This window comes from Paramisgurnus dabryanus, chromosome 17 (genome assembly GCF_030506205.2).
Source record: "Paramisgurnus dabryanus chromosome 17, PD_genome_1.1, whole genome shotgun sequence".
NCBI classification, from domain to species: domain Eukaryota; kingdom Metazoa; phylum Chordata; class Actinopteri; order Cypriniformes; family Cobitidae; genus Paramisgurnus; species Paramisgurnus dabryanus.
Genome location: NC_133353.1, coordinates 37,090,914 through 37,117,401, shown reverse-complemented (window position 1 = coordinate 37,117,401; position 26,488 = coordinate 37,090,914). Strand labels below are relative to the sequence as shown.

The window sequence follows — 26,488 nt, the reverse complement described above, 5'->3', positions numbered from 1 at the left end:
ATATTCATTCATTCGCTTTTCAATTAATTTAATCGATTAATTCTGTAGATTTGCTTAGGACATTCACATCTGATGGAGATGAGCTCTATACACATATGAAGCTTCAGAGGATTCGACACCAACCATTTATTTACAACACTTAAAGAAACCCGTTTAAACAAACCGATGACATTATAACGATTTTGGATGTCCATTGAATTTAAAAGTTTGGAACAACGGGCCTGTAAAACACTACAGCTCAAAGCACAACAAAATCAATAAAAGACAATTAACTCCATTAACGTTATAATAATCCAAACCACGAAGAAGCACAGTAGTATGACTAGTCCAAAACCGTGCACATATAAAATAGTAATGTAAAGGGTGTAAAGCATTCAGGAACAATGCAGGAATATTATTCAATCTGAATAGACACTAAAGCACAAAAAGCAAACACAGCAACGACTACAGAAAAAAATCAGGAACTAGCACACATCCCAAAACTTTCAGCACGATCCATTTTACAATTCAAACTGCGTTATGGACAACATCCCATATCGCCATTTTCCGCATCATTCCGTATTTAACATCTCATGAGATACAGCAGACAGAAACATTAAAACAGTCTGGTTACTTACATGATCGGCTAAGTTGGTCGAGGATCCCGAGAGCTCCTCGTGGTCTGATTTCGAGCTGCCGTCCCGTTCATCAATCACTAAATCTATCGGCATTTTTCCTTTCAAACAACTGATGTACCGATGGCAGAAATTGTCGCAGAGTTCATGCACCTTGAGCAGAGAGCAAAAAATCTCTTTCAACAGCCGATTCGACAATAAAGAGCCGATATGAGCAAAGGCAGGGAAACAATAGAGAAATTGTTGCAGGGCTTTATTATTCTCCAGAGACCTCAGCAACAAGTTAAACGACAAAAATAAACCCTATATACAAACAAATAAGTCTAATCTAAACTAAACCTAATCCGTGAAAATACATTAAAACCATTTAGACAGCAAACCTTCTATTAAGTGTAATCTAACATCTGCTTTAGTTTTATACGGATTATAAAAATGTAATGCGTAATTACAAATTTATCTGTAACATTGTTTTATTAAGAAATAACATCATTTCGTCGTCTCATTTTTCATTACAGTTTTGCATTTTATTTTAAAATGAGATACCAGGATTTACTTTATAGGCTTAAAAGCAATAGTATGATACAATTTTTTTTTTTTTTATATTTCAATGAAAGTTTACCTTTTCTAATTCCAAAAGATGAAACCGTAAAACTTGTATGGCTTGTATCATCTGTAAAAAAATAAAGGACATTGTTAGCTGTATTGCAAATAAATGAATTTTAATTAATTTCAGTTGCATAATATATTGACGCAAACAAGAATCCTCAAGGCTACAAAAATACTAAAGAAATCTAAAAATATTCACTTGTTTTTTATAATAATATGAAATTAGTTTTGATGTTCAAAATGATTTTTAATTGCATCTGTGTTAAAGGAGGCTAATATTGACATCAGCTCTAATGAGTGACTATTTCACACTAATACTCTCCACTTGAAACCCATGTGAGCGTGTCACTTATTCACTTCAAACAAATCAAATCCCTCATATTAACTTTCACTATCTCCAGTTCAACAGCAAAATAACAATTACACTGGAGAAAACTCAACTGGATGGTCTTACCAAGTTATCCAACTCTGGATTTGAAGAAAATAAAGGTTTTTCTGCTCGGACCTAGAAACAGATTAAAAACAGGTTTAATTTATCACGCGTGAGAATAAATGCAGCAATTAAATGCGTAGGATTTAATAAAATTAAAACATGAACACATAATTGCACATCATTTGTAATCGCCACTAATCTAATTTATCACTTGTGAAATGTATTTGCTTATACTATTAAGTCACATGAATTGAAATATAATTGTTTTTATTTCTATAAATGTACATATAATGCGTGTGACCTGTTTGGCAAAAACAGCGATGTCCTCGTTGAAGGAATCGGAGGAGCACACATCTCCCCCAGCAACACCGGGCTCGCGCGGAGTACATGTGGCCAACTCACACTTCTCAAAGACCAGAGCCAGCAGAGGAAACAGTGGATGACTGTGAAAACAACACGCCACGGATCCTTTAGACTGATCAACTACTGCCAAAAATCGAACCAGAATTAAATATGAAGTAATAGAAAATAGGTCTATGCGTATATAAAGATCCGAGCTTTTATTTGCGTCCGATTACTAAAGCAAAGTTCCGCAATGTTAAATTCACGGGCAAAACGAGTGTAAAAAAAATCTTTAAAAAAATATGAAAGACATAACACCGTGTTGTTTTTGAACTGCAGTGATATTGAATTAATATGCTGCGTGTATATTTTGTATACCTCATGTTTTTAAAATATTTTAACTCGCCTAAAAGATGAGCTGAGGTTTTAAAATTCGACGTCTCGTTGGCATGTAAGCAATATACAAGTAAGCAATATACAAAAAAAGTTAAAAATGCAAAGCAAGTTCACGTGTAAAGTGTGCAACCTGCTCTTAAATTGACGTTTGCCAGCAAAACGAAGTTTTACAGGGATGTGAAAAAGTATCGCGGGACAAATAAGCCCGAACGAAAAGCGCGTGGATCTAACATTAGTATCGAACTCACCCGTAAATCTGATCTTTATCCCTCTTTAACACGTCGTTGACAGCTGAACCCATGCTGGTGGGCATGACATTGGGATGGGGGGCATGTGTGCCGTAATGCTGGCTGGCGTGGAGCGGCGGTCCGTGATTCAGATGATGGACCTGCGGGAGCGGCCGAGGCGCGTGAGGATCCCCGTACATACCGACTCCGTCCATGCCGCCGTAATGAGCCAGCTCATCGTACTGCAAGAAAAAGTGCAAAATATCAAATGCTTTAGAAAGGAAAAATGGTGATAGAATTAAAAAATGTAACAATGTAATAATCCCTCACGAGTCCGGTTCGAAACTAAACTTTGATGTTTGTAATTACCAAAAACATTTTAAAGTTCTGCTTCCCAGAAGTGAGAAAAGCGTCCGGTTAAAAACTGCTGTGGTTGCCCGTCGGCGCAGAATATTTCCAGTAAAGTGTGTCGGACTGAAGGAGTTTTGCTTGCGCAGCGACACTCGAGGCCTGTGATAGTGTATTGGTGGAGGTGAGTGTTGGAGATTTTAAACCTACCCTTTGCGCCATCAGCCTGCGCTCCAATAAACCTCTGGATCTGTGTCGTAGATTTAATTTCCCAGTCCGCTCACAAACTCATGTACTGCTAAGATTCCTTTTCCGAGCAACTTGCCGAATTCTCCTATTCTCCAGTATGGTGGAAAACAAGCGCAGGCATCAGGAGTTTTTTCGGCAATTATTCGGCTTTTCCACTTTGCCACCAGAAAAAGCAAGAAAAAAGTCAAGCGCCAAAATGAAGGTTACAGCCGGCCCATCAACAACCCGCATGTAACTAAACTGTCGTATCTCATGGCTTTTTGCCACTCCAGCTGTCAATCAAAGCCAGAGGTTGTCAAGGTAATGAATGAATGATGGTTGGTGATGATGTTCAAGAGAGGATGAATCTTTTTAGCCCCGTTTCCATCCAACAACTCCCTGTCTCCTTTATGCCTCCGGTCCACTTTCTTGTTTTATTACTCATATACCGACAAAAAAGAAAAGCAAAGGAGAAGAGAGTTTTAGAGACGCGTCGCTCGCTCGCGCGCTCTAAGATGAGTGAGTGTCAGCGAGTGTTGGCAGCTCGGCCGCTCGCTCGCTTATACAACACACTGAGTTGAGCAGCGCGCATCGGCGGGAGAATGAAATGACGGAAGCCGGAAGTGGCGCTGAGCACAGCCAGTCCTGCACAAGCTCCACGCCAAACCCTGCGCGAGAGGCGAGCGTCCACTGCGCAAGGGGGGAGCCACGCACGGCACCGCAGATCCCACTCACGCGCACTGACAAAATGTAGTATAAGACACTGCGTGCTGGGCAGACATCCAAAACTTTCACTTCTTGTCAGCCGGATTAAAACAGTGCTCTATATATATTGGTCAAAGACAAGTCATTTGAATCCCCACCAGTATTTAATGCAGAACTTCGGCAGAAATTATATCATGCGTCAAAGTCATTTGCGATGAATTTGAATAAACAATTCAAGCAATTTACGCGTTTTGTTCCTTTCAGTAAACTTTTACAGACCGGTGAAAAATTGAGAGCCTCATGAGTTCGCCTTCAGTCTAGGCGCATTGTATGATAGAAATGTGAGTAGAGCATCGCAGTCAATTATCAAAGAGACCCAAAGATCATCAATCATGAGCAAGGCCTGAAGTTTCAGAGGAGGAGCAATGATATTGATTGTGCTACAGATGGCCCCTAATACCATAAACAGACCCTAAAAATACTGCTCCACATCAACCACCATATAGCCTACAACGCCGCACGTGTGACATCATCGTCCTATCGATCGTTTTTACATAAATGGATACATTTAGCGCTCACTGTGACTTGTTTTGTTGTTGAAATTAACAATTCACGGTTTAGTGGATCTGAACGCATGGAGGACTGAGCACACTTCAACAAACAAGGTCAATAAACTGGCCCGCAGACACCCGAAGCTTTGGCTTGTGTTCTAACGAAGTAAGCAATTAAAAAGGATTTTATAAAAGCAACAACTGCTCTGTTTATGACAGAGGGGAGGGAAGAACATTATAGGGGAAAGTAGAAGTGAAGGGTTCACTGTGCAATAGCGACTGCAGTGGACACAGAGCGCGTGCTGTCTGACCACTGCCTCGTCGCGAGGAAGAGTGCGCATAAGGAGCAGGATCATTTCCACAGAAATGCGTAATCTGCTGAACGTGTGGTAAGTGAAACGCATCCTTTAATAGTTTTGATCCATAGTGCGCCCGGAAAAAGATTTCAACACAAACAGCGCATAAATACTCAAACTATTTCATGTTATTTTAAACGGGAGCGGCTTTAACAGTTGCAAGTTTGGAAATTAAATGTGAGGGTGCGCTTAAACCCTGTAACATTAAACATATCGGTAGAACCATACAACAAACTATTATCTTAATAACAATGCTTCTTAGTAGTTTTTATGATTAATAAAGCTTTCTTATTCTTCAATAAAAACATCCGTGTAACGCATTAGAATATGACGCGCAGTAGTTTACTTTTATTTGTTTATGAATATTAACTCAACAGAATGCAACTGCACATGTATAAAAAACTTAATAAAAAAAAAAAAACACAGCTAGCCACAATCACATCAAACTTGACTGAAAAAAGCTTAACATTTTTTTTTAACTGACTATAGACCTTAATACACTAATTTGTATTACTGTTTTATTTTCAAATAATATTTTAAAACATTGTTCATCCATCTTAACACATTAATAAAATATTTTGCTTCCTTTTAATTAAAACCCTGCGGTCGATTAAACTCATTTAATGAGAGTTTATTTTACTTTAAAATGTTAAAATCAGTGTTGTGAGTGACGCTGGATTTGTGGCTTCGGCATTAACGGGCGGTAAAATTTTATCTGCTGGTGTCAGATTGAGGTCATTTTAGGGTTAAAGCTCTCGGTATCTCTGCCCAGCTGCGACTGAGAATCTGTTTCAATATCAACACAACCACACAATTTCCCACATTTTTACCTTAATCTCATCTAAACTTGTTTTTATTTAATTTCATAAAAATCTAAATAAATGTACAATCTAAATGTAAAACAGTTTTAAAAAAATACGTTTTACTCTGACAACAGACAAAAAGTAAATAAATCTAATTTGTATGGATTTGTTTGGTAGCCTACAATTGTTTAATAATTTCCATACATTTTTTATATTATTAAATTTCTATTATTAAAATGAGAGAATTCGAGAATTCTACAGAACAACAAGTCATAAAATAGGATAGTCAAATTTCACTTCAACACTTGAACTAAATTAACATTCAACCAACAACCAACCGTCGTGCTGACCAGGCTAATATTAGTTTTTAACATGTTTAGATATTAGCATGTTTTTCAAATTTCTGTTTAGTAATTATTTTTCTGTTTAATTCAACTGCTCCACATAAACTCTCTGTGACCTCAAGAACATCTCATCTGAATCCCTAAAGGAAAACTTTGGAACTCAGATGTTTGTAAAACTTTCGTGAGTAGCCTAACTGTAAATTCTTCTGTGTGAAAGGCGCATTTTCCTTCACGGGTGCTCACTGACATTATTCTCACGGCACTGTGAGACTCTCTCTCTCTCTCTCTCTCTCTCTCTCTCTCTGTGTGTGTGTGTGTGTGTGTGTGTGTGTTTCTGGCATCACGAGCGTCTACAGCTCTTTGGCGACACCTGCCGGATCCGTCTTCATTGCATCCAGCGCTAAAGTTAAGCAGGCGGGTTGTAGCCTATTAAAATGAGCCCTGCTATAAACAACAAAACAAAACAAAACAACATGTATAAACAAAATTTAATTGAATAGAATACATCTGGAATATTAGAATATTGCCGAATGCCATCTCCGAAAAGCGAAATAAACAAAAGCAGCTTTTCAGACTGTCAGACAGTTTTGTGCAACCAACACTTTATTATATTTTTTTGTCGTGTTTATTCATTTTGGTTCTTTAAATATAATGTACAAAATATCTGTGTGAATGTAAATGTACAATATAGGATAATTATTTTTTTTAATTACTGAAAGTTAAAATGTCTAGGATAGGCTAATTGTTTTAAACATTTTTTTTTATAATATTTATTGTTCACTACGTTAAACAAACTGTATAACCATGGTGTTATTTGTTATTATTATTTTATTTTTATGTTATTAACACTTTATTACTTTTGTTTTCAGTTCTGCAGAAAAAAAGGTAAAAGAAATATAGGGAATAAAACAATAAAAGAGAATACATGTCACGCAATAGAAGATAATTGTAATCTAATTCGATATGATTCATAAACGAGCATGCAAACATTGAGGGTGATAATCGATTGTGATCGGCCGTTGCTCTTTATGCGTTATTAAAACCATCAGGCCCTGGAGCACTGATCCCCGATCAGCTGTTATATGAGGCGTTCATTTACTTTTATTTTGATGTCAAGTGGACATCTCAAAATACATGATTAATACATTTGTGTTTTTGAAAAAAATTAATATGGATTGCTGGACTTGAGCAATGGTATTGTTATTTCTCGGTCGTTTGTGTTGTCTGGGTTAAGTCAAGCTATACATTAATATTGAAATAAAGTCCTGCAGGTAAACAAGCTTTGGTACTGCTTTATCGTTAAATAGTATTTTCTCCGATTGAGTGCGATTTGCTAAAGAATGCTTATGTATTTCTTATCAGGTTATGTATGAGCGGTGTTAATGTAACTGACCTACATACATGTTTTAATACTAAACTATTACTGCCTCCACAGCGCTGTGTTTTCCTATATGATACAGCCACTCGTCTAATTTTAAAGAAATAATATGAATAGTTTTTAAGCTGAACGAATGTGCAAAGTTTTGTTGAAAAGCAGCGCGTGACGCGTGAGATTCCGTGACTATGTGTCAAAGCAGTAATGAAACACGTGCCACTCCCACTGACGTGACTTGTCAACTTATTAGCGTTAATCGCTTTGATAGGCTTTTTCACCCTAAACAAATTTATTATTCCTTTTATTTCTTTCTCTTTCCTTTTTTTTAAACTCGTCCATACAGCGACAAAATCATTTGAATTCCTTGTATTGTTTACTTCTAGCGCAGGTTAGAGAATGTAAACACTTTATCATTCTTTACATATAGGCTACAGCTTCAAGAATCCTCTTTCTACACATGACGTCGGCGTCTTCTCTGTTTAAACAAGAACCCTGCATAGCACGTGTTGTAAAGACATTGTTTTCAATTTCTATTCAAATTAATGGTGTAAATAAACACAGCTGTGTTAAAATAAACGCTTTTGATATCTTTGTTGTTGCTCTGCTTTTCTTCCCGTTTGACTGTATCTCCCTTGTTTCTGGAAGAGTTTACACGACCAAGAAATGTACCCAGGTAATTACCACACATTGTCAAAAAGAGGGAGCGCGGATTCAAATTCAGAGTGAAGGATCAAAGAGTCCACTGCCACGGGCGCGCGCGGTGACGATGTGACAGCCCACAACAATGCGCGTGAAGTTTTGCTCTCTGCATGCGGACGCCTTGAATTTGGCAATTTCACAAGAGAAAGAATTCTGTTCAAGCTTGAGATGAAAACTGAATCATATTTCTTTATAATATTAGGTTTGCACCTATAAAATTATGTTAATATTTATATATTATTATATTAAACAAATGTTAATATCATGAATTATTAAAACACACATGTAAAGACACGGGAATGTTGCATTTAAAGGGGACATATCATGAAAATCCAACTTTTTCCATGTTTAAGTGCTATAATTGGGTCTCCAGTTATCAACCCAGTAACTTAGTTTTGGTTAACCATTCTCTGCAAGCATGTGAAAAAATAGCAAATTGAAATTTGGCTCCCCTTGTGATGTCAGAAGGGGATCTTATTATAATTATACTGCCCCTTAATCAACCATGCTCACTATCCAACCATGGCACCGCCTTTAAGAGTTAGAAAGAGAAAATAATTAACAGCACAATTTAATTTAATTTCAACAAACCCCCATTATCAGTGTTTGCATTATCATCAGCTCATTTGCATTTAAAAGAACACACCCAAAAACGGTTTTGCTCACAATCTTAAAAAAGTCTTGTGAAATGTTGCATTTAACAAGAACTGCTTTTTTCAATGTGGCCTTGTAAGTCTCAGCATATAAACGATTGACATATTCAACACACACATTTAAGGAATTAATTTGAATTTAAATGAAAACCTCAGCTGCACAATTTATTTAGTCATAAAAATAATGAAGAAACACAGTAAAGGAGAAGTGTCCAATTGGTGTTCAAAATGTTTAAAAGCTAACCCAGTCTGTAGGGACACGTCAGAGTTTAACATTATAAACATGCCTCGTGCCTGCAGCTCGGAGGGACATTTCACATGTAAATATTCACGCATGAATAGAGCTGGCTATGAATTATTAAGAACTGTAAAGAAGTGATACATGTTTAAACTTGAGAATGGATGGAGAATAAAAATAAAATAAGAAAGTCCCACTGGTGCACAAATATGGGCCTATATACAGTATATATGAATCTATAGAAAAGCCACATGTCAGAAGTTGTCAGGCTTCGCTGGTGAAGTGAGTGCTGTGGGTGAATTCTGGCTGTGTTTCGATCTGGCCTGTGGCTGAACACTTGACAGTCTGTCATGGGCTGATGAGATACAAGTGCAGGAGCTACAAAGCATTTCTCTGCTTGGTTCTTTATTATCAAACAGGTAGGAATAAGAATCAGAACAGCACCCGAAAAAAATACTGAGCTAAACTCAAATGAGCCGGACTTACACATGCATGCATTCATTGTGACGGGATTATCGTTATTATTTAATGTAAAGTCATTGTGCGTTGATAATATTTTGTTGTCTGCAAACATCAGAAGAAATAAAGACAGGTAGTATTTATATGCCTCGTAGATATTTAAAGAGCACCTATGGTCGGATTCACAATTTTACATTTCCTTTGGTGTGTAAGTGTGAATTAGTTCATGTTAATGTTATGCAAAGGTAACCCCAAGGTAAACGATGACGCGAGCTACAAAAATGTACGTTATGTGGAAAATACTAATAATAAACCATGCGAACACATTGTATTATACCAAATACACAAAAGAAAGTTTATTTAGCTATGAAATAGGTGCACTTTAAGTCTTCTATAATTGACCTCTGCTTTCCAAAAGTCCGAGCTGCTGTTCAGTGGCCAAAATTGAACAAAAGCACACAAGGTGCAAACATGATTCCAATAAAACATTTTTGTTTTGTAGTAATAATCACATTAATACTCCTTAAACCCAACGCTACTGAGAATACATTTCTTCTGTTTTGTCAGAAAATCAAAATCGCAAGGTAACTGTACTAAATAGTATTCAATATAAGGTCATTTTTGACAAATCTTAGTATGTTGAACGATTTCTTTTTACAAATCGAAGTTTGCATTTGCATACTCTATTGCTACAAACTCAAAGGTACAAGTTCACGTCACATATGTGTGTTTGTTAAAAGGGAAGCAGCAGTTGTTTAGGATAAAATGCAGTCTATTACATTTTATTGCCAAACGTTTTGGAATATCCCTCCAAATCATTGAATTCAGGAGTTTCAATCACCTCCAATGAAAATAACTTTTAGGGGGCGTGCACACCAAAACTTTTACACCCGCGGCCGGTGCATGTTTTCAATGGTTTCCAATGGAAGCTCTGCGTTTTTCAAAAAAGCCAGCAGATAGCGGTTTTCTTTCGCACTGAAAACTGGCGCTCGGGTGTTTTTCCATGATCAGTGATGAGCACCAAGAGTTGAAAAAATATACAACTTTGGGTGAAAAGCTCTGCTCTTCAATGTCAGTTCTGACACGAATATCCAATCACAGTGGAGGAGGGGCGGGACATTACCAAAGCAACCAACCGGCTCACAGCTAAAGTATCAGAGCTACCAAAGCGCTCAGCCGAAGAAAGCTGGCACTAAGCTAAAAAACAGCTGACATTCGGCTTCCTCCAGGAGTTTTCGGCCGCGTTTAAAAGTTTTGGTGTGCACAACCCCTTAGACGTTTTGATTTCGGACATTTCATGCTCCCAACTTTGTGGGAAGAGTTTGGGGATGACCCCTTCCTGTCCAACATGACTGTGCACCAGTGCACTAAGTAAGGTCCATAAAGACATGAATGAGTGAGTTTTGTTTGGAGGAACTTGACTGGACTGCACAGAGTCCTGATCTCAACCCAATAAAACATCTTTGGGATGAATTAGAGCGGAGACTACGAGCGAGGCCTTCATCAGTGTCTGACCTTTAAAATGTGCTTTTAGAAGAACGCCCATAAACACAAACTACTAAACCTTGTAAGTCTTCCAAGAAGAGATGAAGTTGTTATAATTGCAAAGGGTGCAGGACCAACTCCTTATTAAACCCTATGGATTAACAATTGGATTTCATACAGGTTCATGTGCATAAAAAAGGCAGGTGTCCCCAAACTTTTGTAAATTCACTCTAATCTGACCCTAAAAAATATGATATACACTCTAAAAAAACAAACGGTGCTATATAGCACCAAAACTGTTGCTTTGGATCTTAACCATAGAAGAACCGTTTTTAGTGCCATATAGCACCGGTGAAGCACCAGTGAAGCACCAGTGAAGCACCAGTGTAGAACCACTATAGCACCACATATGGTTCTACACAGGTGCTTCACCGGTGCTATATGGCACTAAAAATGGTTCTTCTATGGTTACGATCCAAAGCAACAGTTTTGGTGCTATATAGCACCGTTTGTTTTTTTAGAGTGACTTTTAAAAAAATCTCAGTGTGGTGTAAGACTTCATAATCCCCATGCAATAATTAGGTATTTGTGAATTAATGTACACTAATTGTGTGAATAAACTACAAGTCTATTAGCAAATTTAAGACACAGACACACACACACACACACACACACACACACACACACACACACACACACACACACACACACACACACACACACACACACACATTCTGGTTTCCATGTTTTGTGGGGACATTCCATAGACGTAATGCATTTTATACCACACAAACTGTATATTCTATTCCCCTTACCTGCTCCATTCCCTAACCCCAACCATCACAGAAACCCTTTTACTACTTCACATTTTCAAGAAACATCATTTTGTTTGATTTATAAGCTTGTTTCCTCATGGGGACATCAAAATGTCCCCACAAGGTCACAAAAACACTGGTATTCCTATCTTTGTGGGGACAATTGGTCCCCACAACGTGATAATTACCAGGTACACAGACACACACACACACACACACACACACACACACACACACACACACACACACACACACACACACACACACACACAGACACACACACACACACACACACACACACAGTCTCAGAGGACTTTTAATATGTATGAGCTACATCAAAGACTATATCTGACACGTGGCATCTCGAGTGATCAAGCATATTATCACATATATGTAAACATATTTCAGAATGCTCTTACTCTCTGTTTGCACTTCATCACAAATACAGATTAAATACAGTTAGAAAGACCAATTATAATAACTTCTGACCACGTCTTATCTTTTAGTTTTTTCATTAATTTTCATATATATGTTTGTGATTTATAACTGAAATGCTATGAAACAAAAAATAAAGAAAATGAATGACCCTCATGATGTGAGATTTATTATTTATTTCATCTGTTTAAAATCTCCTTAATCTACAATGTGATGTTTACAGGGAAGGGATATATTTTATTATAAAAAAAAACAACAGAAGAAGCTGCACACTGAATGACTGCTCCAGTAAATTTAATGGTGCAACGTTTCGACCATCAGGTCTTCGTCAGGCACAATATCATATATTTTATTATGCACATTATTCATGAACACATCAAACATTATTTGAATACGGTAAGAAGTGAAAAAATATTTATTAAAATGTTTTGTGTAATTGTCAACATTGAGTCAACTGTCAGTGATTTGACAGTGGTTTTATCATTACCAGTGGAAACTTCAAATTTAAAATATCAAGTCGTCCAATGATCACAGCTTGATTGTGTGGTTTCTTTAGATTATTAATGATGTTACTCATCCCCGTATATTTATCTAGTGAACATTAGTCTTTCTATATCTGTATAACTCTAAGAGTTTATTTACTATTGTTGGCACTCATATCTGTTGTAATTAATGTAATGTAATTCGTTGTCCCCCATTAATAAAAACTATGTTGTATATGGCACATATCTAACTGAATATATGGCGGGTATATGCATTCTTTTAAGGAGATGATGTCTTTCATTCAGCATCTTAATTTACAGCTATGTGATCAAGCTAAATTTGTGGACCTTCATTATTTTTATAATAAAATAAATAAAATGTGATATGATTGTTTTCTAGCATTTAATGTGCAAATCCAAACCCAAATCCAGAATTATGAGAACAAAATTATGAACCAATTCAGACTAGCCTGTTTGCACAATTCATTAAATGGACAATGTGATTGTAAATAATCTGCCATCATAGAGTAACATAATATTGTGAATATTTTTAAAGAGGGAGGTACACGTCCTTCATCAACTAAATCATTCTTTATCACCTTTGGACAAAACATTGTTTGTCCGGTGAACCAAATATTATTTGTCCATCAGTTCATGCCATTGTTGTACAGTACGAAATAAATAAACATGAGACGGATTTTAATCTTAATAGTATATTGTAGCCCTGCCCACATCAGTCTGTCAACCATTGGCCGTATATACTGTATGTGTAGATGACAGTTTACATCATCACTGTCCAGCAGAAATTATGGAATTGTCAGCGAGCCGTCGCCTTCATCCTTTTGTTTCTTGATGCAGTCAGAAGAGAGCCGTCTCTCTAAATCCTGTATTCCCCTTTAATAGTCACTGGTAGTTAATTATTAAAGGTATGTATTTGAATTATAAATATACTAGTTATACAGAAGTAGGCAAAGCAGGCATATGGCCTCGGGCTAAATTCCTCCATTACTCATTATTTTCCAGGCTCCTGCCTCCATTTCCCTGCTGCATCCTGGTTTTATGTCATCTCAAAAAACATCCAGGCATGCCTTTGTACTTTCAGTCTCTTCCCGCTATGGCCAGAAAAAAATCCTCCCCTCCGTACATATGGCTGGCGCTTCTTGAAGTGGGATGTCACACCTGTCTTCCATTTAATGAATGGCTTTCTTCAATGTGTCCCAGAATTCCAGACACTCTCCTCGGAAAGCTGATGGCAAATCCACCAAACAGCATCCCACGTGTCAGCAGTCATCTGGCGTAACGCACATTACTGTACATCATTAGCCGTGTCAGGAACGACGCCTCTCGCAGGCACCGTTCGGTCCTGCAGATGCACCAGAAGAGCCGGAGATGAAAACAAAGAACTTTTCTCTTCTCTATCCGCTCTCGTTTCCTCTCGTCCTCTCCACCATCATCTCCTCTGGATTTATGAATAAAATACAACATGCTCAGAATAAGACGAGTGCAGTAACTGTCAAATGCCAAGATGAAATAATAAATTCAGGTGCCTCTTTCTGCTGTGTTAAAGGAAACTTTGTTCTTTGCCAGACGAGTTGCTTGTGTTAGTTTTTAGAGGATGATTTTCAAATATTCTCCAAGTTCTTTCTCGACTCTTTTAAAGAGCTCAAAATTTTCCTCCATTTAAAGGTTTGAACGTTCTGTCTGTAAACTCAATTTATTTACTTAAATATAATAAAATTAACACTGAACATTGGTTTATTAGAATTACTGATCAAAGTGTGCAATGTGTTTAGATGGGCGACTGAGAAGAATTTGTGTGGATCCATGATCTCATTATAACTAACACATAGGGCAAAATCACACCAGACATTTATTATTGTTAGATAGCATTTTGCCCATACATTTACTCAAAATATGTAAAAGAAATGGATTTGTAATTACAGCATCTGACTAACTTTGATTTATTTTTAGGACACGTTCACCACCCTTAAAATTAAAACAACTTTGAAAGTCAATTCAACCTATTTTCTAAAGTTTGTCTGTGAAAAGTTGACATAACTTATAAAAATAAATGAAATAAATGTTGATTTGACAAAAATACTACTGTAGTAAAAACATGGTTACCACAAAATTGTCAAAAACCACAGTTAAACCATGTTTACTTAAGCAAAACCAGTACTGTGGGTTAATCAATACACCAAAATCATGGTTACTACACTTTTACCACAAAAACATGGTTCATTTTTGTAAAGGCATAACGTCAAGACTGTTCTCCTCATTACTTTGAAATGTTTTTGTCATTTGATGAAATCTAACAGAATCAGATAGAAATAATTCCAATGGGTGCAACATTTGTGTCCAGTGTGTTTGTGTGGTTACTGGACCAACGCAACATTAGCCTAGCAACATTAGCCTAGCAACATTAGCATAGCTTTTGCCTTTGGAGAAATCTAAAGTGTGTGGTGACATAAGTGTGACATATTACATTCAGAGCAACTTCCTGTACAGTGACTCATTTAAGAAGAAAGTTAAAGTCGTCTGTCAGATGTTCGGCTGATGGCCTCTTTGTTTCAATGCTGAATCTAATTGCGTGTGACGTTTATAAAGAGTTCAGACTCAATTTCTTTTCATTTCCGTGAGTAAGATAGCTGTACATCCTCCTGCCATCTGCCGAGCAGTGAGGAAGATGATCTGTTTGAAAACGCTCCGTTCCTCTATGAAGATATAATTGTTCCCCCTTAGCTGCAAAACAAAGAGCAATCAAACTATGTTTATTTTTAATTTGCCATGCATGTTTTATCGCAGCATATGCCAGCGTGCGCTATAGCGGGAAGAGTCTATCTACAGGCAGAATGAAATGATTTCGGCTGTGTGTATACAGTATGTGTGAGATAACAAGAGAACGAACATTAGCACATTCATACATTTCTGCCGGTCTATTATCATCGCTCATGTTCCTAAACTCACGTGAAACGTCCAGACAGCACACGTGTGTTCGGGGGGCTCCATCGGGGTCCCGGAGGGTGGAAAGGGTTCAGTTCAGCCCTAGAGTCATATCGCCAGCCCACATTCAACATGAAAAATCATTCTGTCCTAAAGCACCGGATTCGGCCTGTCATTGTCTAATACACGGATTGATTCATTGTGAGAATGGATCAAGAATATGTCCTTCTGTCGAGACTATTAACCGTCTCGGACCATCTCTCATGCTGTAATGATGACAGCCAATGTTCTTTCTAATTTTTGTTCTTGCTGACCAAAATGTATTTCTATTGGTCAGACCCTTTGGCTAGATAGAAACAGTCCATATTGACCAATCTCACGTTCTTTACAAAAAAAGAACTCAATAAAAATAATCAGATCAGTTCTGTTCTTCATAAAGCTGTAAAGCAGATTTTGCCAATATCACTTTTTAAGGGTTTTTCATTTTATGCACTAACAAAAAATTTTTACAAATAGGTTAACTGTTCAGGGATAATAATGATTAAATATTGAAAATTATCAAGAGTTTATGAATTAGCTTCTGATAATACTCTGAGGAGATCATCTGTCTCATGATCTTAAGAAAACAGGACAGAAAAAATAACACTTCTGTGTGTTTGGATAAAGCCATATTTTTTAATTCATGCCAATGATACACAGGTGTACCACTTTTGAAAGCCAAATTCTCTGTACAAAATTGCTTAAATGTATCACAACCATACCGTTTGTCATTTGTGATGAAATTGTACACAGTATAGTGTAGTCAAAAACAAACATACACTGTATGAGCACTTATTTATCTCACCCACCTCTGAATAATGACACCTAACGAAAGCTATAATGTTTCTGAGCAGGAATGGACCACGAGACTTCAAATATTCCCTCAAAGCACACAGTCAAATCTGAAGGACTGGCAGAAACAAACTGCCTAATAAGAATATCATCCACATTTAATGGGTCATTGTTCAAGTGATTTTGTGCATGTATTTTTAATCATGATGTCATTGTGTGCTGATGCTTTTATCCGGAGCGACTTACAGTGCGGTACAAGGTACAGATTATATCAATATGTGTATTCCCTGGGGATCGAACCCTTGACCTTTTGCCCTGCTAACACAATGCTCTACCAATTGACCAACAGGAAATAAGCAGGGAAGTAAGCGAACCTGGTGTCCAGATCAATACGGTATAAAATCTTAACGGTTCAAGGATTCTGTTAAAATATTTGCGCACACTTCAGTTGATATTTCTGAGGATCTCAATGTCAGGTTAAGCTGACATGATGCATCTGTAAGGCCAAACAACTGAGGCCTATCAGCATAGAACCGCATTAATATTCATGAGCTAACACAGCCGTCCCATGACAACAACATCCTCATACTGTCCTTATCATTTTTAAAACAGAGTCAATCTCATGCTGCTATAAAATTAAAATGGCTCGTCAGTCTTATCCTTTATCTCATTAGCACTGCTTATTTTCACATAGTTTTACATCCTTATGGAAAACAATAGACATGCAGACTATTGGTACAATGGTGCAAATAAATGGGGTTTTGACATAAGAAATCTCTTATGCATTTTTCAGTCAGCCTTCTGAACACAAGTTCTTCCAGATGTCATCTACATGATCCAGCACATACACTTGACACCTCATCCAAAATACCCCCATCATTTACTCTGTTCACCCCCGACATAAACCCCACATACTCTCAACACTGTACCCACGTGCACCCAATGCCATACTCACATGCCCCAAAGACATACTAACATACACCCAACGGCGTACTCACTTGCACCCAACTCCCATGTAAAGAGCAGCTCGCGTGTTGTCCCTTTGCATCTCACGTGCCCCCCAAAGCGTACTCACGTGCACCCAATGGCGTACTCACGTGCACCTGGCGCCGTACCCACATACCCCCGATGCCCTACTCACATACACCTGACTGCGTACTTACATAAACCAACCCATACTCATGTACACCCAATGCTGTACCCGGCACCGTACTCACGTACAACCGACGCTGTACTCATGTACACCTGATGCCATACTCATGCGCACCCAGTGCCATAGTCATATACAACTGACGGCGTACTGACGTGCATCCGACGCTGTACTAACGTACAACCGATGCCATACTCATGCGCACCCAGTGCCATAGTCATATACAACTGACTGCGTACTCACGTGCATCCGACGCTGTACTAACGTACAACCGATGCCATACTCATGTACACCTCACAACATACTCACATAAACCGTCGCTGACTCACGTACACCTGACACTACACTCACGTATACCCAATGCCATAGTTATGTACACCCAATGCCGTACTTTCCCAACCCTGACCCCACTCAGAGTACGTGCAGGTCACTGCAGGCCATCAGCTAATGTTAATGCTTGTGGATTACATTTCTGATAGCTGATGATTTTACAGCAGAATTGCAGCAGATTTACAGCACAGTGTTTTATCTCCTGACCGCAGTGCTTCTCTTATCTTTAATGAAAGTGAGCAACACATTAATCAACAGAGCTGCCTAACACATTAAATGTATATGGAGTGTATATACGCTCAACAACTCCATCATATCAGGGCAGTGGAGAGGGAATGTTGTGAAAAAAATCCTCATTATATTTGTCACAATTTCACATCTGCTGTTTTTGAATCAATGTACCATGAGGCCATAAACCGTATTACAACCGTGCATAAATTTGTCTGATTTGTGGCTGGAGTAACTAATTCTTTGAGTACATTTTAGAAAAACAAGCAGCCAGCCCTGAAATTGCAATCCTATAAAGGCCTTAAATAACGGAGTACGATATCAAAAATGATGTGCACGTTATGGAGGGAGACGTGGCTCCCAGAGATTAAGTCAATAAAATACAGGATGAGTGGTGTATACTCAAATAGAATTAAAAGGGACGAATGTTTCATTGACAGGCCATGCGTTTAATTCACACGTCTGTGGAGTGCTTTGAATCTTACATTATAGTCTGAGTGAATGTCTTCAACCTTACACCCTCATACTGTAACCAAAGGCTTGAATCAGTGTCATCAGAATTTGTGTAGTGTTGTCCCGTTGGTCCGTGTTGCAGATATTCTTGGTTTGTAGCATTGAGCTTTTACAGCCTTATATGGACAGCAGTTCTAATGTGAATGCAATAATGTATTTTAAACAGAAAACATCATATAAGAAACAAACAAGACACTCGTCCAACCATAACTCAACATTTTGAGTGTATTTTAGGTGCCTGCAAACTAATAAAACATGATGGAAAAAGTCTTGAGACATGACAACAAAGCTTAATGCTCATTGACTTATGTGATGGTTTATGTTTTTATCAACATGACTAATGTTTTAATGTGTGATCTCTATTCAAATGCAGGAGATCACTTTGTGATGAACATATAATAGTAAAATAATTAATAATAATAAAATAAAAAATTATTATTAACGGCACAGTTTAAACCCAAACTATTTTAGAGATATTTGGGGATGTATTTGCGGTGAATCTATAGCACTGGGTTAGTTTTATTAAAATGCCTAATAATAATTGATTTAAAGGCTTCATTATAGGGTTGTAGTTTAAAATGATTGGAAATATACCTAAAAGTGTCACTTTTATAGCTGGGGAGTCAGATGCTATCATTTAAAAAGAGTGTGATTATATCTGAGATTTGTCCCGCAGCATTAGCAAAGAGCTCATAAAGAGCAGAAATTTAATATGATGCTTTCAGTCAGTTTAATTGAATTTTAATTGCCACTTCGGGCAGAAGGTTTAGATCGGATCGATAAAATATTAAAGATTCAGTGCTCTGCTGTGGAATCTTCTCCAATTTCCAGCCACAAAACATCGGATTGAGTGAAACGCTGTGTGTGTTGATGAGATGTTTTCAGTGTTTGTCCACAGGTTGGACAGTAAGGTGTGGATTCATTCAACTCGAGTGTGTGTGACGAATGACATTAAAGAAATATGACAATTCTCTCAAATGTTAAACAAATGCTTTGGTTTCACTTCAGATGACATTTATTAACCTACACTTTAATGATGGATGTTTCTGCGGTTGAGCTTCATATAAGAACATAACACGATAAATTATTTATTTGTGTTCAACTGAAGAAATGAAGTCATACACACGTGTGAGTAAATGATGAGAGGATTTTTATATTTATGTGAACTGTTCCTTTAAATGAGGGGTGGAGGAAGAGCAGTCGGTCACCTTCAGAGGGAAACCCTTAATGTGCCAGAGTCATAAATATTTGGAAATGTCACACCTCGGCAAGACAGCGTCAGAGCAGAATCCACCCATAAATCAAAAGTGGAAAACGGCCGGGATAGAAAGATGGCTCTTTGGTATTTTAGAAATAATTACTCATACGGTGTATGGTAATGAATGAAGCTATAAATTTCCATAAAAAGGACCATTAGTAGAAGATTATTTGATAAAACTATACATTGGCCAAAGAAAATGATCTTTACCGAATAATTTCAATCAGCCATCACTAATGAAAATACAAAACAGTTTGGATGATGTCACTGAAGGTGCTGATTAATGCACTGACATCATCGCTGCAGATGACATAATGAATGTGATGTCAGACCATCTGCATGCTTTATTTACAAGATATATTAATGAATAGACAAATATTTGAGGCCATCAAACATACGGCGTGTGTTTTAACACAAAGACAAAGTTTTATGCTCTTTAAAGGTTTACCATTAATGCCCAATTTTATATCAAACACGAAACATAGTACATACGAACATTTTCTGTAGGCTAATCTTGACTAATCCTTAAGCCTGGGATACACTGCACAATTTTTGGCTGTCCCAGACAAAAGAGTACCATTTTGAAACAATCGTGGCGATTCCTGTGATGGTGGCCCTTAATCGGTGGTCCTATGTCGTACAGTGAGAAAGGTTCAATGATGGCCGTTTTCTGGGTCTTGCAACCAAAGATAGACTACGACAGTTTTTTGACAGTGTCTGAAATTCAGCATGATCAATGCACAGTGTGTTTGCTATGACTTGCGTTCCGGTATTTGTTAACCAGTAGCGCATGCTGATGATGTTGCGCTAATGTGTGTCGCAGCGATCAAAGTGTCTGACTCAAAAGGTGTCATCATCGTACAGTCTACATGCTTTTCATACCCAAAATTAAATGATCCATGTTGCACAGTGTGATAAGGTAACGGTCTTATAGGAGTGCAAAAATCCTGCAGTGTATCCCGGGCTTTATACAACCCATGCAACCAACTTTCCTTTTAACATTTCTACTTGACACTTTTACATATTTTTAAATCAAATGTTGTAATATTTACACCAAGATACCATTACAGTATAAGTGATATGAAGTTTTATACAATCAAAGGATTATATTCATTTTATTGGCACAATTTCTCAATTATGGGTCTATGCACAAGCAGCGCTCCACAACATAGTTCAACTTAAATGCATGAAAGAAATACAGAAGCATCATCTGACAAATGCTTTGTGTTTTAGGTCTTTGACTCCAGGCCTCTGTGTGAATATTTATAACAGAAGCTTGAATCTCCTCAGAGACACCGTGTGACAATAGCAGCTGTCATGTACGCCGCCTATAGTGTGGAATTGCTTTAATATCCTTTCTTGTACAACAGCTGAAATTGCCGGGCTAAAACTATACATTATGAATCATATATTGTCTCCTGCTTATGTATTATCCCCTAAGAAAATCCCAGCCTGGGCCCGAGATCCTGTCTGACGGACACACCATTATTCACCGGCAACGTTTCAATAGACCGAGAGCGTAAAACACTTCCTTAAGATTAATCCTCTCGCTTCAAACCCAACGTCTTATGCTTTAATCAAAAAACTTTTTTATCATCTCTCGTGTATAAAGCTGGATGTTCTCATTACTCCACACAATGATAAGAGAAGAATCTGCTCTCTCCTTATACTGCAAACATTATATTCACTCAGGGTTAAATGAACTCTTGATGAAACACTGACTTTGGGTTTGTGATGCCACATCTCTATCTATTGTTCATTAAATTTACCATTCACTGCAAAATTGCTAATGAACTGAATAACATAAAGTTCACATGATGTTTATTAAATATGCAAGACAAATACATGAACAGACACAGCAGCTCTACAGAAAACACATTTTCTGGACGCACAACAAACGCAAAATAATTCTGGTATGAGACAATTATAGAAATGGTTAAACAGAAAATATTACAAAATACTAGATTAGATTTTACTCCTAATGTCAGAGGCATAGTTTGGTTTGAAGTAATGACCTGAGCTATTTTATAAAGAGTTCATGTGTCAAATCATATTTTAGTTGGGTATAAGATTAAGAAGATGTTAGATTCAGGTCTATAAGTATTGAATGTTGTGTTTTTGATGTCCAACAGATAAACTAACATGAACTATGGGTTAAACAGCCCAACATAGCAGAATTATATCTACTGTATATGCACACAGTGTCTCTGACACTTTTGATTCTTCTATAATAATAATAATAATAATAATGTTTTATTTTTTATAGGGCCCTTTATAGACAAAGTGTTTTTTTGTTTGTTTTTGCAAAGTGCGTAAAACAATTGAAAAGTTCTGATTGTGGTAAAAGAAGAAATCTAAGCTGAACTTCTTAAATAATTGCAGTTAAAAAGCTATAAAGATCTGCTTCCTCTCAGCTGATAATAACATTTAGATCTTGATAAATGTTGTGTATTTAAGATTCAAACAAATGATCTATGAATTCAAATCGTGAGTCTGTTTGATGTGAAGAGCATTCAGCTCAATGATAGTGTCTTCCATCAGGTGTAATGTAAAGGTATATGATTTTTATAATGCTTTGTACATAAAATGCAAGAGGAGTTTGAGAATGCACATTTTTTCAAGAAGATGTTGGCAAGTTTGAGTTGTGTTTTTGTATCTTGCTAATTGTGAAAACTATGTGCAGGGTTCTTTGTACATGCCGACAGATGCGATGAAAAGTTGCTGCTAAATTTGCAGCTGGCAGGCAAATGAATGCGGTGTGAAATGCGCCGACAGAAGCGCAGAGGTTCCTGCTGCTCCGGCAACAAAGAGTCTCCGTACGAGACATCTGCCGCGTAGTTATCGGCAACGTTTTGTCACGAGTCTCACTTCTGAAGAAGAGCTCTGAGCTTGTGCTTTACCTTCTCGCTTCATCTTTAGAAAGCCATTACTCCTGCAATCCTTGCTTTCTCTAATTCTGATGATTTGGAGTTTGAGGATGGTGAGTGTTTGTGCGTGATCCGTGTCTCGTGTGTGTGAACTCAGTGTGAAGACTCACTAGGGCTGTTTTGAATTCTAATGAGAAAGCCTCATGGAAGCAGAAGTAAATTGAGCTCACCAGCATGATAAATGATCTTAATGAAAGCCATTGTTCTCTTCTGCTACTGCTAGCTTGTATGGCAGCCAGATGGTCGGTAGTTAGCTCTCACGTTTTCAGTTTATATCTTCGGATCTGATAACAGCCACTAGCTCTTCAGAAATGACTTTAATCACGCTGTCAATTCATATTAGATAAGCACATATATTTTATAATCCTCATTATTACTGTACTTTTTATTTGTAGAGAGACACAGAAACATCTACTGTACATTCTTAAGTACTTTTTTGGAAATATATTTAGTATTGTCCTTAATGAGATGCTACACAAACAGTTCAAAACTTTACCAAAACTACCAAAATTCACTGATGCTCAGGTAGGCACTCAATAAAAATGTGTGGGTCATTTTATCTCATCTCAAGGTCAGATATAGACAACAAACCCAATTGCTGGGTTTAAATAACCTAGACAATTTTAATCCAACGACTGGTTCAGCATGATACATTCTGATACACTTTTAATACTGAATAATGAATGAGAATGATTTGGGTCCTGGGAAACATTTCTAAATAAATAATAGTCACCTAAAACTCTTTTCTACTTTTTTATCTATTCATTCTTCTCACTGTTGGCCATGAAGAAACAACTAAACACAACTCATGTAAAAACATAAATTGTGATGAATTATGCCATACTGATATCTGACAAATGTGATCTTGTGTCTATAGGGGGCAATCATAAAGCAATATGAAATCTATATGCAACAGTCAGTTAAGGTTAATTGTATATAACAGCACAAGGATGTCACTGTTTGTATGAGCCTTGTGATGCTTTCAACGATAAAGTGTCCTGTGTGGTAGGTTCATCTGATTGGTGCTGTGTTCCAGTGAGCATGAAATGAAAAATCAGCAATGGTGCATTACAGAATTCCTTCAGTACGGATGGGAAATTCCTGTCAATCCTTTTACATATACTCTGTTGCAGGCATATGTTTCAACACAATGTTTTGGGTGTATTTTCTGATATGAACTCTATACCTAGACATCAGACGACTCTGCACCAGATCAGGGTCAAAGTCAGCGGATCCGGTGCAAATCTGGCCCAGAGTTGTCTGCTGTCTTGGTATGAACCATGAGTTAAGTTTGGCTATACTAACTGATGTGACAGTGACCTCAGAAGACTTCATAAACTCTAAACCCTTGATAGACAACTAAAGAACAAACAACACCAAATTAAACATGTTATATTGTAGTTAAACATGTTACCTAACCAGACTGATTAATGACAATATATATCATATAATATACTTTGCAGTGTTTGTTATTATATCACAAGCTTTAGGCTACAAAATAATAAAATCCCTTGAATGTAAATCAATATTTTATGCCCATGTGTTTATTTGTCTTCTAGCCTTCATCAGATCCTGATCAGATGTATTTTGTCATAGCTGTACATTATGTCTTAATATGATGTTGGTATATGGTTACAGATCTTCACATATTCACAGAGAAATCGAGAGAGAGAGATATGTGCTAACAAACAGTCAGGGCCGGCTGTCGCGTTCACCCTCGGTCTTGTTTTCAGGATCATTAAACCCCAGCGCGCCACAGTTTGGCTGACAGGATGAGGAAGAGCGGCGGGTTCACACCCTGCAGGTATCTGCAGCCATTATTACTGGAAAAAAACACTGGCGTTAGGGCCCTTGTTAGTGCTCAAGGGGGAGCGGCTAATTAGAGCTACAAACACGGCTTGAAAACGAGTCCATTACACCTACATGTGGACTTCAGAGTCTCTTCTCAGTCCTGTGACTTCACTTCATTTCTATCTCATGAAAGATGGAAAGCCAGAGAAAGCCAAGAGTCGTTTGAAAGATTTGATGAGAATTATCATCCGGTTAGCAGGAGTTTGAGTTTCTTCAGATGAGCTCATGTCTGCTACTCACACAACTGTATTTTATATTACAGCAATAAACCATCTCTGTTTATTGTTTAAAAAATAAATGAACTAAACTTGAGCTGATTATACATTTCCATTTCTAATGACATAATGCCAATTATTAATCAATCAAATAAATAAATATCTTATTCACAGACAACACATTACACACTGTGGCAGGTGAGTAAAAGCTTGTTATAAGTCTTTCGTTGACCTGTGGTCATACAGTAATGCATTCAGTAAAGTCACCTGTAGCTCATTCAAACCTACAGTTTATCTGAAGATGTGCTGCCGGTAATAAATGATTTGTGAATGTGTTTAACTAACAGACTCATTCTTATTCTCTCTACTATCATGCTAATATTATTCTGTGTAGTTGATCCAGGAAATTCACAAGATAAACAAAAAAATTACAGAAATGGTAAAAATGTGCTCTAGATTTGAGCACGGTAAAATCAAGATGAATCTGAGGGGTTTTATAGCTTAATATAATGGCCTTTTGTTGAAACATGAGTTAGTTCCAGCGTTTAACCTCCGCACATTAATTTCTGCTCCATGCTCACAATGTCTCCATCATCAGAGCCTGTGGGGAGACACCATGATGTCATTAACCAGCGCTTAATGAAATAAAAAAAACACAAGAATCTTTATTCTAGAGATTACTGCAAGAAAAAACAGGAATAAATTCAGTGTAAACATGATGAGTATAAAGAGAGGTGTGTGTGTGTGTGTGTTTTAAAACGTCACCACAGTTAAACAATAAAGTGTGTTATTCATGTATTATTGAATACATATTATTATATTAGTAATAATATTGTGTATTTCAGCTAATAAAAATATGAATCATTGTTACACTTGACTGTATCTGTTAAATCTTTTAAACAATTAACTAAATAACCCTTACGTGGAAAAGAACACACGAGATGTAAACAAATCGGCTAAACCAAAATACATTCTCTGAAACAAGATCTTATGCACATTTGTGTATTATGTTAAAAATGTTTCGATATTTTGACTGGAAAGCATGATACAGACACCCATTATAAATAATATTTCTGAATGTACATTTAGGCAAACAGATTCTAATACCAGCAACCAGAAGTCTGGCAGTAAAAATCATCCTGACGGCTTTCATTGCTTCTGTCTTCTGAAAGAGGAGCGGTCCGGTCTCTACAAAAATACACACATTCATTATGGATGAACGACACGGCAGAACAAAAAATAAAATGTCCATAGCCGACAGCGGCGGATGCAGAACATTAACGCTGTAATTTACATAAAATTACTTACATACTGCTGCAGTAATTTAATTTGTTTGACCAGGACAGTGCAACCACGAGGAAAAGATTCAGAGAGGAGCACAGGAGCCAAAATGATTCTTCCACATGAACGACTCTCTCTCTCTCTTTCTGTCTCTCTCTCGTTCTCTCATATTGAAGAACAGAGACTGTATATTATGAGCTCTTTGTGTGTACAGACTCATCCTCTCTTCTTAGCACAGTGAAAGTTTAAATCTCACTTTTCTTTATTATCTTTCAGTGAAATTATAATTGATGTCATTTACTGCAGTTAGATGCTGTTCATATTTAGATGATGTTGACATGATGTCCTTCAGGGTGACAAACTTCAT

At 37.3% G+C, this 26,488-nt stretch overlaps 1 protein-coding gene and 1 long non-coding RNA gene across 8 annotated transcripts in view; both read right to left on the bottom strand.

Moving 5' to 3' along the window:
* meis2a (Meis homeobox 2a) overlaps window positions 1-3,759 on the bottom strand; it is a 52,708-nt gene extending 48,949 nt beyond the window's left edge. For 3 of the 7 annotated variants that reach the window (XM_073812488.1, XM_065288036.2, XM_065288038.2), the window contains exons 1-6: window positions 2,988-3,141; window positions 2,640-2,860; window positions 1,955-2,096; window positions 1,675-1,725; window positions 1,234-1,284; window positions 618-767 (exon numbers count right to left, since the gene is read on the bottom strand). In XM_073812488.1, coding sequence (XP_073668589.1) covers window positions 618-767; window positions 1,234-1,284; window positions 1,675-1,725; window positions 1,955-2,096; window positions 2,640-2,860; window positions 2,988-2,996 — 624 coding nt within the window. In that variant the 5' untranslated portion in view covers window positions 2,997-3,141. Of the gene's footprint in view, window positions 1-617; window positions 768-1,233; window positions 1,285-1,674; window positions 1,726-1,954; window positions 2,097-2,639; window positions 2,861-2,987; window positions 3,142-3,176 lie in introns of those variants that run through there. The other 4 variants (XM_065288034.2, XM_073812489.1, XM_065288035.2 and 1 more) reach the window with 4 other exon arrangements.
* A 19,515-nt stretch (window positions 3,760-23,274) lies between these two features.
* Window positions 23,275-26,252, bottom strand: LOC135777818 (uncharacterized). The gene is made up of 3 exons (XR_010544356.2): window positions 26,149-26,252; window positions 25,948-26,028; window positions 23,275-25,441 (listed from the first exon to the last, which is right to left on the bottom strand). It is a non-coding gene; the product is annotated as an uncharacterized lncRNA (long non-coding RNA).
* Between the last annotated feature and the right edge of the window lie 236 nt (window positions 26,253-26,488).